At 41.8% G+C, this 12,046-nt stretch overlaps 2 protein-coding genes across 2 annotated transcripts in view; one reads left to right on the top strand and one right to left on the bottom strand.

Moving 5' to 3' along the window:
• Positions 1-3,944: 3,944 nt before the first annotated feature.
• On the bottom strand, positions 3,945-7,056 carry LOC109521250 (aquaporin-1). Its single transcript, XM_019878980.1, has 4 exons — positions 6,206-7,056; positions 5,073-5,234; positions 4,905-4,985; positions 3,945-4,449 (listed from the first exon to the last, which is right to left on the bottom strand). Exons 1-4 carry the CDS (start codon positions 6,560-6,562, stop codon positions 4,270-4,272), a joined length of 780 nt encoding a protein of 259 aa, XP_019734539.1. The 5' UTR covers positions 6,563-7,056; the 3' UTR covers positions 3,945-4,269.
• Positions 7,057-8,894: 1,838 nt separating this feature from the next.
• The window catches only part of LOC109521174 (uncharacterized), a 37,371-nt gene continuing 34,219 nt past the window's right edge, over positions 8,895-12,046 (top strand). The window contains exon 1 of the mRNA XM_019878835.1: positions 8,895-8,925. Coding sequence (XP_019734394.1) covers positions 8,895-8,925 — 31 coding nt within the window. The remainder of the gene's footprint in view (positions 8,926-12,046) is intronic.

The following is a 12,046-nucleotide window of genomic DNA, read 5'->3' as shown; positions in this document are numbered from 1 at the left end:
CTGATTGTACAAAGGTATAAAACTAACAAGTAATTGGTATCTTCAGAAGTTCTCCGATGACTCTGCGATTGTTGGCCTCATTACAGAGGGGGACGATCGGGAGTACAAGGGACTGACGAAGGACTTTGTGGACTGGTGCCAGCAGAATCACCTCCAGATCAACCCGAGGAAAACTAAGGAGTTGGTTGTGGATTTCTGCAGGAAACAGTCCTCACCAGCACCGATGAACGGCCATCCATTATGGCATTGTCTGCTGGTCAGGCAGCATCTCGGCCCGGGACAGAAAGAGGCTGGAGAGACTTGTCAGGAAGGCCAGTTCTGTCCTGGGCTGCTCCCTAGACACTCTGGAGGAGGTGGGCAACAGGAGGATGCTAACTAAGCTAAAAGTTATGATGGAGGGTCCCTCCCACCCCCTCCAGCCCGCCCTGAGAGCACTAGGTAGCTCCTTCAGCCAGAGACTGTTACACCCGCGCTGCAAGAAGGAGAGATACCGCCGCTCGTTCCTACCGACTGCTGTCAGGCTGCTGAATAAAAAATAAAATGATGTGCAAGACAATTGTAAATAGCACTGCGACCTTATCCATATCTGTATTTATATTGCACTTAATTGAACGGTGTTTGTTTTCTTTTCTTCTTTCTTCTTTCTACCCATTATCTTGCTGCTGTGGACTGTAAATTTCCCCATTGTGGGACAAATAAAGGATATCTTAATATCTTATCGAAAAATATAGTAATGCACTTTAAGATTAAACGAGATTTATAAAGAAAGGAATTTTTAAACCATTTACACATGTGCATATAAAATCTAAATTCAATCCCTGCCAAACTAAAGAGAGTGCTATTAAATGTTAAAGAATAAAGTATTCACATGTCCTTGATAGCGACTGCTGTGTTGGGTCTGTCTTAGTGACAGACTGAGGCTGTTGTTGTCTTCTTCTCTGATCAAAACAATGTTGTCTTCTACTCTGATCAAAACAGTGTGTCCCCTAGCGGATACTCCATGAATTGCACCTCTTTAAAATATTCATTCTGTGTCTTTCATGCATTTTTCCACTTCTAAATTAGCCTGCGGGCCTGATAGAACCTCCTTGGGGGGGTGGGGGTTCCGGCCCGCGGGCCTTATGTTTGACACCTATGTCTTAAATTAACTCAAACTCACTTTTAGCGCGAGCACCTCACCTTCCATGGTCATGAGGCCTTCAAGACTTTTTGAAAGGGCAATAAATGTAACATTTATTAATTGCCAAACTACATAATATACCTGTATGATGCCTAGCTGAAACAAGAAGGCCGATCCAATGTCCCAATAATGACCATATACTTTTGTCATGAATAAAATTGGTCATTTGCAAATGTTAACCAAGGATGGCTTTTTGTGTGCCTTAATGTATTTTTGAAAGATTCAACAAATATATTTTCAGTTTTTAAATTGGACCTGTAAAAGCTTGCGCAATACGTATTATACCATGTATTGTAATTTTGTTGTTGCGGGAAAAAAATAGCCTGTTGCTGAACTTAAGTCATAAATATCACTCAATATATGACAGTATTATCATTATTATATAGTTTTTATTTTTATGAAATCGATGTGCTCGGTTAAACACAAGTGCAGATCCAGAATCAGTGCTAAAAAAAACACGTATACAAGTTTATTTACATCTCTACTGAAAACATTTAGTAAACGAAAAAAATGCAGACAATTGTAATTAAAATGCATGCTACACAAGTATTCAAAGTCTGCCTTTAAAGACTTGAACTTGTCCTGTACAAAGTTTTCTATTATGGCCAACTTTCAGAGATATGTCATGCAAAATCAAACAACACATGGTCATCGACCTCCTGAGCATGTTTATGTAAGTTTCGTGAGCAGGATTAGCAATTTATGAGCCCATTCAAGTGTGGTGTAATGATGGACTGTTGATTATCACTTAAGAACTGCAGCGTGGATATTCATATCAGTGGCAGATATGACACGTATGTGGATCAAATACTGGACTCAGAGACCCCATATCAGTCCAATTAGAGGCCCATTTGATAAACAGTGTTTTTATGGCTTTAATTGTTTTCAATATCACACATACAGTCAACTCTGATCATAAAAGCATGACTGAAAAAAAAGAAAGCACGATGGCACTGTGCGCTTTCGGTTGAGCCGAGAATGAGGAGGATCCGACAGAAAAGGTTCCCCCGAGGGGCCCCCCGCTAAAAGGCTTAATCTGGCCATTGATGAATTTGTGTTGCGAACTGGAAATATTCCAGGAAGGCCCTGCTTCCCCCCCCCCCACCCTCACCCTTCCCTGCCCCCATCGGGACCAAAATAACAACCGTAGGAGTTGGAAAAGTTGTGAGCACACCATCATAAGAAACCGTAACCCAAAAGAACAAAAGCAATGCTTCAACTTGGGTTGACAATGATGTTTAAAGAGGTGGCACGTGGAGCAAAGTAATATGAATTCGAGGTCAACTTGGATGTGATTTTCCTGACTTGCGTATCTTGTTGACCAGATTTAAAGACTGACTTGTGACACGCACGCAAGTACAACAAAAATAAAAAGAATTAAAGCTCGGCTTGCATGTAATCGTACTATTGCACATACCCTGTAGACGTGCGGTGGATTAATTGTGTCATGTCTGTTTGTTTTGTTTTCAGCCCCAGCTGGAGTGAAGGGAGTTTCCCTCCAGCAGGTGAACCTGTTCCGCGTTTACCAATCAAGCCTGCCATGTATTTAAGGACTGCCAAGCTGCCTAGTCTCTAGTCGGATTATTGACCTTGTTTGCCGTTTATGCACAAGTGTTGTTTTCCCAAACCTCTCCCTCTCATTCATAGTCATTTTGCTCTCTTGGCTCCTCTTTTTGTAAGAATTGGTAGTATTTCGGCTTTTTGATCTTGTTTTTGATGTCATTTGGAGTCTTGTCATTTCGTTTGTATTCTCTGTGTTACTTTACCTTGTCTTTTGCAAGCGCTTTTTGTTTATGCCCTGTTTTTCCTGGCTCCTTGTGACCACGATTTATGTTTCGACGTTGTCAATTGTGCGTTTTTTTATCATAAACATTTTTGTTGTTTGCATTTTGTCTGTGTCTCCATTTTGGGGATCCAAACATTATTCGGTTTGTTCTTGAACCTAGTAAATTGTCGTCCGTACAGGGCTTCCAAAAACCAAAGGCTACAAAAGTAATATGAATTCAAGTTTGACTTGTTACATGCAGAACACATTAGTTTACTATCGGACATAACCCAGTGAACCTGCAGTGGAATGAATAGCTGGGCTTGATTCCCAGGTAGGGGTTCAAACAGTTGAAAGCGTAACAGAATACTGTCATAATGATTCAAGAGGAAGTTAGCACAATTTTATTTACAATAAGTTCCATGCAGCCCCTCTAGTCTAAACACGGCATTCTGATGAAGATTGTGTTTGAAGGATATGAGTTTAGCGACAAAATCCACCCGCTTCTATCCATCTCAGGGGGCGGCCATTTTACCACTTGCTGTCGACTGGAAATGACCTCACAGTTGCTCAGGGTTCAGGTAACGACCCAGCTCAGCTTCAGAAAATAGACCAGCCGTGCTTGGTCGTTGTATGAACCGTTAGGCACTTTGATGTCATTTTTAGTCGGGAGCAAGTGGCAAAATGGCCGCCCCCTGAGATTGACAAAAATGGCTGGATTTTACAGTTTAAATCATATTCCACAAGTGCAGTATTCATCAAGATGGCGTATTTGGACTTGTGGGGCTGCATAGAACATACTATTGTCAAGGAATTTTTGGGGGTTGACTTCCTCTTTAAAGCATGACTTCCACATTATGTGTTTGTGATGGAGACTGTAAAATATTCCCTCCATCACAAGCACACAATCCAATACAATGCCTTTTTATTTATATAGCGCTTTCACAAAAGCTACAGCTGTGTATTCCTTAAACGCCATAAAAACAAAAAAGCGGTTTCAGTGAAACAAGTGCTTTATTTCTTTTAAAAAAAAGTGACATTTCAATACCATAGACACAAAAGTGATGAAAGCACATACTTGTATTCAAAAATAACAACACACCATACAGAATACTGATAATGAGAGAACATTTTAACACGTCGATACACTTACTGCAACCTTGAAGATGGGCAGCGTATGTGTGTGTGTGTGTGTGTGTGTATACGTGAGCTACAAAAATACATTTGCAGCTTCTAGATACAATGACGCTAAAACAAATAGCTTTCTTTTTTTTCTTTTCACAAGAGCGTATAGACATGCACGGCAAGCTATGTGCGCGACCGACTATTTGGGGGCCATTTCCATGGTGGAGGCGTCGTTGGCGCCGTTGACATCGTAGTCGCCCACGGGGCCGCTCACCAGCACCCTCATGCGTTCGGGGAAGTCGTCAAACTTGGGCGACAGCAGGAAGTCGTAAACCAGAGCCGCCGCCACGCCACCACACATGGGCCCAACCCAGTACACCTGCGGTGGATTCACTCGGCTCAGTTCTGATGCAAACGTCGCGAGCGTCACAAAGTAATACTAATTAAAGCTTGATTTGCGATGTGGAATTAATTGGACTCTCTCACGTACCCAGGAGCTCTACAGTGGATTAATTGAGGTTGACTCTGATGCAGGCGTTAAAAAAGTTGCAGGCATAAAAATAACAACAGTAAGAAGTAAAGCTCGTAAGTTGTCTCCAGACATTAGGTGCATTAACCGGGTTTAATTCAGATGCAGAAGTTTAAAAGTTGCAAATGTTATCAAGCAATCGTGAGAATTAAAGCTTGACATCCAGTGTACACATGTTGAGTGCTATTTTATCTCACGTCATGGGTAAACATGCAGTGGCATGTGCAACAAAATAATAGTAAGAGTTAAAGCTTGACTTGTGATGTGCATGTACGTGTTTTCAAAGATTTGAATCGCTCTCATACCCAGTGGTCGGTGAAGTCATTCAGGATCATAGCCGGACCGAAAGTACGCGCGGGATTGATGCCGCAGCCCGTGTAGCTGATCTGGAATCACACACACACACAAAAACCTTCAGTGTCCAACTTCTCCCCCTCCAGGAGAGCAATGCATGCTGGGTAATGCCAACTCACCGCCGCCAAATGTCCGAGGCACACGGAGAGGCCTATGGCCAAGGGCGCCGAGCCGGTGACGTCGCGCCTCCGTTTATCAGTCACGGCGATGACACACAGCACCAGCTGGAAAGTTGCCAGGAGCTCGATGCCCACGCCCTGGCTGGGGGTGATGCCGCTTAGCTGAAAAAAAAAAAAAAAAAGCCCGTTGGTAGGTTTCTAATGCTGTGACTAATGTAGGGCAGCTATCTTGCTGTGCCAGATGCTGATATTGGAGGCTGCAGAAGCTGGGGGACTTTAACTCAGTTGTTGTTTAATGAATAACAGCAGAGCTGGGGAACCGACAGGGAGGGGGTGGGAGGTGGGGGTGCACTGAATGTTATTGATGCCACATTTTGAGAATTGCACGTTGGGCCGGATCAAATAGTCTAGCCAGGGCAGCTATAGCCCAAGAGTTGTAGCTTGCAAGTCTGCAACATTCTTGAAAAGTTTAAATAAATTAAAAAATAAAAATAATAAATTCTCAGAATATGATTTTATTCTCAAACATTCTGACTACCTGCTGGTAAAGAGCCACTTTCTTTTTTCCTTATAAAATGAATGAAAACATATTGTAACACCTTTTTCTTGTAATATTTTTTAAAAGTATCATAAAATCACAACTTTGTCTCGTAAAAACAACTTGAAACGACTATAAAAAAGTTGTTACAGTCCGACACAAATATTTTTTCCTCTCCTAAAATTACAACTGACAATTCATTAAATCTTTAACATTTCATCAATTTTCTTCAAGAAACATTTTAAAATTAAAAATCTGGAATTGTATAAAAATCCTCTTTTTTCTGATTTTAAGATATTACTTTCTGTCTCTGTCACATATTTTCCTCATCAAAGCCAAAACTTAATTCTCTTCCTTCTCGTAATATGAAGACTTAATTTTTAAGATTTTAACATCCTTTTAATTTCTACAAAAATAATTGACATATTTTACATAGTTGGCTCCATCTGCAGCGATCAACTTTTTGGATCCACAACGCGGAAAGTGACCAAACAACAAATTGACTATCAAGGATGTTCGTGAAGACGAACAGGTCACCCTTCCCTCGAGCATTGCATGTTTTGGAACAGAACAGAAAGAGGCTTGGGGCGCTTACCTTATTAAGGCCCAGCTCAGCTGTGGTGGCGGGCCGCGCCCCGTACAGAATGCCGCTGGCGAGGCTGGAGCCCAGCAACTGGGCCACCACGTACGCGACGGCCCGGAACACGCTGATCTGGCAGCTTGCAAGCATGCCCAGCGTGACGGCCGGGTTTAGGTGGGCGCCGCTGATGTGGCCCAGGCTCTGCGCCAGCGTGGCGATGGCCAGCCCGAAGGCCAGCGACACCTTGACCTCTTGACCCGGTGCGCTCGGATGGCCGATGGCCGCCGCGATGCTGAGGAAGATGAACAGGGTCATGCCCACCAGCTCGGCCAGGACGGCCCTCCAGAACGCCTTGCTCTTGAACTCCCTCATGTGGGTGCCCGGAAAGCGTACGCGTGTGTGTATCTGTGTGTCTGCGTGTGTGTGTATGTGTGTGTGTAAGTGAGTGCACAGACCAAAAGCAAGCGGCGTATTTAAGGCCCAAAGGCTGATAATGGTCAGTGGGCGGGCCTCAGAAAACTGAAAGGGCCACACTGAATTAATGAGAAATTGAAAAGACCTCCTCCTCCGGCCCCTCACCCAGCGCCTCCCAATAAACTTCGCAACTTGAAGAGAATCCTGCCTTGTGAAAGCGAGTTTGAACCCCCACCCCCTGACACCGTCACTAAAAGTCCAAAACAGAACAGTAATGTGTTAATAATACATTTCGGTGATAGTTGTTTCAAGTGAAAACGAAAATCAATTGGCGGGAGTCGCAGAACAAAGGTAGTCACTCATTAACCGCAGGGACGAGCGCTAAATCAGTATTCGATGTTGCGTGGGTCGGCGCAAGCAGAGCGAAACGAGGTGAAACATCAACGCTTGAGAAAGGAGCAGCCGCCTGCACCTGGAGCCCCGAACTCTGACGCGGGGCGGAGGGAGCGAGTGTAAGATTTTCAACAGGACAGCAACCAACAATTTGGTGCAAGCACATGTCATGGAATTGAGTGGCACGTGCGCAGGTGTGTGGTCACACTTCAAGGAGGTCGTGTCGGACATGTCTTTATGACTCGGGCTTTGATACAAGTTGTAACCTTCCGACATCAGAGTCAGAGTCAAACCTGACTCCAAAGTGTGTTTTTATTTCAACCGCTTGCCTGCTGTGACCTTTAATTTTTTTCACTTTCTTTTTTTTAAATGCTCTGTTGCCCATTGAGATTTCATTGAACTGTGAAGTGCATTACAAATAAAATCACTGATGACTATTATTTTATTCAGTTCTGAACAAAAAAGGAGACATCAACTAACTCAAAATTTTATGATTATTGAGGTTCTATGTTTGTCCTGGATATCATTCCAAATCCGCCCAAAAATTAGACCTACTCAAGTTGTAGTATACTGTACTAAGGAAGTTCTCAACCCAATCAAGCACAACAACTCTGCTATGTTGTTTATGTGATTGTTTATCTGAGAAGAACAACAACAAAAATAAACACGACAGTTATTTGCAGGTCGGCACACAAGGGGAAAAGAAAAACAAAACATGAATATGAAAAAGTGCAATTTATGTTTTTTTTCCTTTGGAAGAATTGTTCATTCTTTGGATTCTTCCTGTATTATTATTATGATTATTTCCTGTATATTTTTTTATGTTATCAGCATTTTTGGGAAAAAAAGTATTAGTTTTGACACACACACACACACACACACACACACACACACACACACACACACACACACACACACACACACACACACACACACACACAGTGCTGTAAAAAGTATTTGCCCCCTTCCTGAGTTCTGTGTTCTTATTTATCACACACAAAGGTTTCAGTTCATCAAACCAATTTTAACATCACACAGAGAATAGAGGAAATAAAAAAATGCAATTTCTAAATGATGATTTCATTTACCAAGGGGGAGGGAAAACATTTAAAATCAATTTCACAGGCAACACTGTTGCACCACATTTATTGAATAAAAAAAAAATCACTTAAATAGAATCTGTCAGACAAAGTGAAGTAGGCTACAAGTTCTCAAGCAACAAACGCATCACGCCACGATCCAATGAAATTCAAGAAGAAAAAAAAATCATTTAAATCTATCAGTCTGCAAAAGGTTACAAAGCCATTTCCAAGACGAACCACTGTCAGAGCCATTCTCCACAAATGGAGGAAAATGTGAACATTGGCAAACATTCCCGGTAGTGGTTGACTAGCTAAAATTACTCCAAGAGTGTGATGACGACTCATTCAGGAGTCAACCTCGCTGGCCCCAGTTCAGGTCAGTGTTCACGAGTGTACCATAAGAAAGACACTGACCAAAAATGGCATCCATGGGAGAGTTCCGAAGCGTAAAACCAATGCTGTCCACAAGGAACACAAAGGGTTGTCTCACATTTGCCAAAAGACATCTTGATAATCGTCAAGACTTGGAAAAACATTCTGTTGACTGATGAGTCAAAAATTGAACTTTTTGAAGGATGCGAGAGCCCTTACCTCTGGTGTAGAAATAGCACAGCATTGGATTGAAAAGAACATGATGCCAACAATGAAGCATGGTCGTAACAGTGTGATGGTCTGGGGCTGCTTTACTACCTCAGGACCAAGACAACTTGCTGTGATTGATGAGATGAATTCTGCTGTCTACCAGGAAATCCTGAAGGAGAACGTCCAACCATCAACCATCAATTTGCGCCCTTTAACGCAAGTCCTCTTAGATCATGCAGCAGGACAACGATCCGAAGCACACCGGTAAGTCCACCTCTGAATGGCTCAAAAGTTTTTTTTCTTGGAGTGCCCAACTCAAAGTCTTGATTTGAATCCAATTGAGATGCTGTGGTGTGACGGTGTGTTCATTCGAGAAAACTGTCCAATATGGCGGAATAGAAGCAATTCTGGGAAGAGTGTGCCAAAATTCCTCCACTGCAATGTGAATGACTTATCACCAATTAAAGCAAACTCTTGATTTCAGTTGTTGCTGCCAAGGGTGGCACAACCCATAACTAGGTTCAGGGGAAAATTACTATTTCACATCAGGACAGATAGGTTTAGATTTTTTTTTTAGAAACTTCATTTTGCATGCATGTGTGTGTGTGTGTGTGTGTGTGTGTGTGTGTGTGTGTGTGTGTGTGTGTGTGTGTGTGTATATATATAAAATGTAAAAAAAATATATTCTTGAGACGTATTTGAGGAAAACAGAGAAGACCACATCCGTGCTAACTAAAAGTGACACCATGCCACGTTTTATAAGCTTCTCCATGTATCTCCAAGTGACCCTGCAGTGGTCAGATCAGAAAAAAACGAAGTGATGTCTTGTAAATTTTTCTGGCCATGCAGCGACGGGTGAGCGAAGAGAGTGGAGGGTTAGAAGCGGTCGAGGCCGACCACTCTAATGTGCAGCGACCCGCAAAACCGCCCGTGACAGACGGGGACTCATTGTACTAATTGCTCCAATGTGTCCTCACTAATAACAAATACTGGGCAGTATGTCTTCCATCTCTCCTGGCAGAAAAATAAAACAGAAACAAGATAGAGGACAGCACAAAGAGGAGAGAAAATAACCTGTGTCAACTCTCAACTCACTGGCGGGAGAGACTTCGTAGCAAGGCTTTCATAAATTGGATTTGGCGCCACCTTGTGGCACACTGGTGCTGAAGATCAATGTTGAATTGGGTTGTGAAGATTTGTTTCGATAAAAGTAGTGCTTTACTGCCATTGTGTAGTATCTTGCTGCCTGAGGAACCGTGCAGAAGTGAGCTGAGGAGCTTCATTGTGACAAAAGTAAAATACAGCCATAATTTTATCATGTTACATGAATAAAGAGGTCATTACAAGAGAGTAAATACTAAACATATTTCATGTGGGTGAAAAAAAAATATTAAGAGATTAAAGTTGACAATGTCTTAAAAACTTAATATCCAGTTTCAGTTTATGAGAAAAAAAATCTGCATTTTTCAATGACAAAGTTATTGTCAGGTTAAAGAGAATTTGCAGTTGTTCTAATTTTGTGCGACTTGTAAAAACAAAACAAAAAATCGTTGTTTGACAAACCTGCAATTTTATGGTAAAATTTGTAATTTTACCATAATTGTATAAACTTGATAACAAGGTGCCATCCTAAAATGAAAATGACATGATGACATTAGCAGAATAAATGTAAATGTAATTTTATAAGCAATGAAAAATAAAATCTGACTTTTACAAGAAAAAGTTTGAATTAAACATCTTTTCCTTTCAAGAATAAAAACTTCTCGTGAAACGTCCTGGGCCTCACAAGAAAACTTTCCCTTGAGCACAAGAAACTCATACTGACAACAACAAAATGTATGAAGAAAGTTCTTTCCAAGAATAAATATGTATGATAATGAGAAAAAGTTGTTTTTAAATATTAAAGGAAAATAATCTTTAAAGAATAAGTGACAACATTTTTTTGCAGTTATTTTTTGTCATTTGAACAAAAAATGACTTCATTTATGATGAAAAATATTCCACAATTTTTCGGCATGCTTTTGTACTGAAATGAGAATAAAGTCCATACAAGGTGGGAGCACAATCACGTGCCAGACCATCTTTTGTACTGCACAAGGAACTCTTTGACAACATGCGCTAAGGCAGAAGATGCGATTTCCTTGCCTTGGGCGGAACTGCTGTTTTGGCTAGCAACCGAGTTCAAATGGGTTCACGAGACGCACTATGTTGCTTCCCTCTCCTTGCCAGGGATGAAATGTCTTTTGTCACGTGTTGCCCGCTGATAGTCGTTCCTTCTGTTGTTGTTTCCTCATCGCCAACGCACGTCGACCGGCAAAAGGTGCACTCGCATCCTGCCAAAGGGCATTGGGGTGCTTCTCGTTGTCTACCCCCCCCCCCGCTCCGCTAGCCCCCCATAGGTTGCTAGTGCGCCCTGCCCTGCCTGAGTGCACTCCCCACCGCTCCCTCCCTCTAACATCGCTCTTCTGAATACTGTACATAAATCCTCTTCCCATCCTCCACTGGAGGTAACCTCAGTCAAGGACTCCCCCCTCAAGGGAACCCCCTCCCATGAGTTAAACTCCCACAATGCCTAAACTTGCCCCCTGAGGTTTACACTAAACCTTGTAAAAAGATTAGAGATGTCAAGTAAAACGTGATGAATTGGGGAAAAGCCCAGTAATGGACCTACCAGTAGCCCAGCGTTTTTCAACAAAAATGTGCTGACTTGTTAAATGCAAAACTTCAACTGGCAATGGAACACTAATGTTTTGCATCTAACACTTGTGGGAGCCAAAGTGTGATTCACAATTGCAAAAAAAAAAAAAAAAAAAAAAGATGAGTTAACAGCAAGAAGTCAGTAGACGTAGGCAAGACCTTTGGAAGGCTCCTCATTCTTATCTGAAGCACCTCAGAGGTGCCGAGTTGTGAAAGATTTCAAACGTATTCAAGATAAATGGTGTTTTCAATCTACTGGCCGACTAAAATGCACTGACAGCATTGTGTTTAACTGTTGAGCCCATTTGAACTCTGTTGCTAACTAAAACCAAGGACCCTATTGGTAGATAATTTTTTGAACCACCTATTCAGTGGAAACTCATCTATTTGCTGTTTTTCCTTCGGCCAAAACAATTGCTTTTGCATCATCTGGTGGCATGCTAATGCAAAGGAAAGATTGGAGTGCATTGAGGAGCATTACTTCAAACAAAGCGGAGTGGACACTTCCATACTTGTTATTTGGCACCAGCAAATTTGGGTAATCCTGGACTGCCCCCTCAAAAAAAGAAATATATTTGTTGTTATTAGTGTTTTAATTTTTTTTTTTTAAATCCCGGTATCTCCCCCATGTTTCTTAGAAAATGGACATTGAATGTTTATCAGTGATTTTTAAATAATTATTTGGGGG

The sequence above is a fragment of the Hippocampus comes genome, unplaced genomic scaffold, assembly GCF_001891065.2.
Source record: "Hippocampus comes isolate QL1 unplaced genomic scaffold, H_comes_QL1_v1.1 scaffold85, whole genome shotgun sequence".
Classification (NCBI taxonomy): domain Eukaryota; kingdom Metazoa; phylum Chordata; class Actinopteri; order Syngnathiformes; family Syngnathidae; genus Hippocampus; species Hippocampus comes.
The sequence above is the reverse complement of the archived record's forward strand: the minus strand, read 5'-3'. Positions and strand labels throughout refer to the sequence as shown.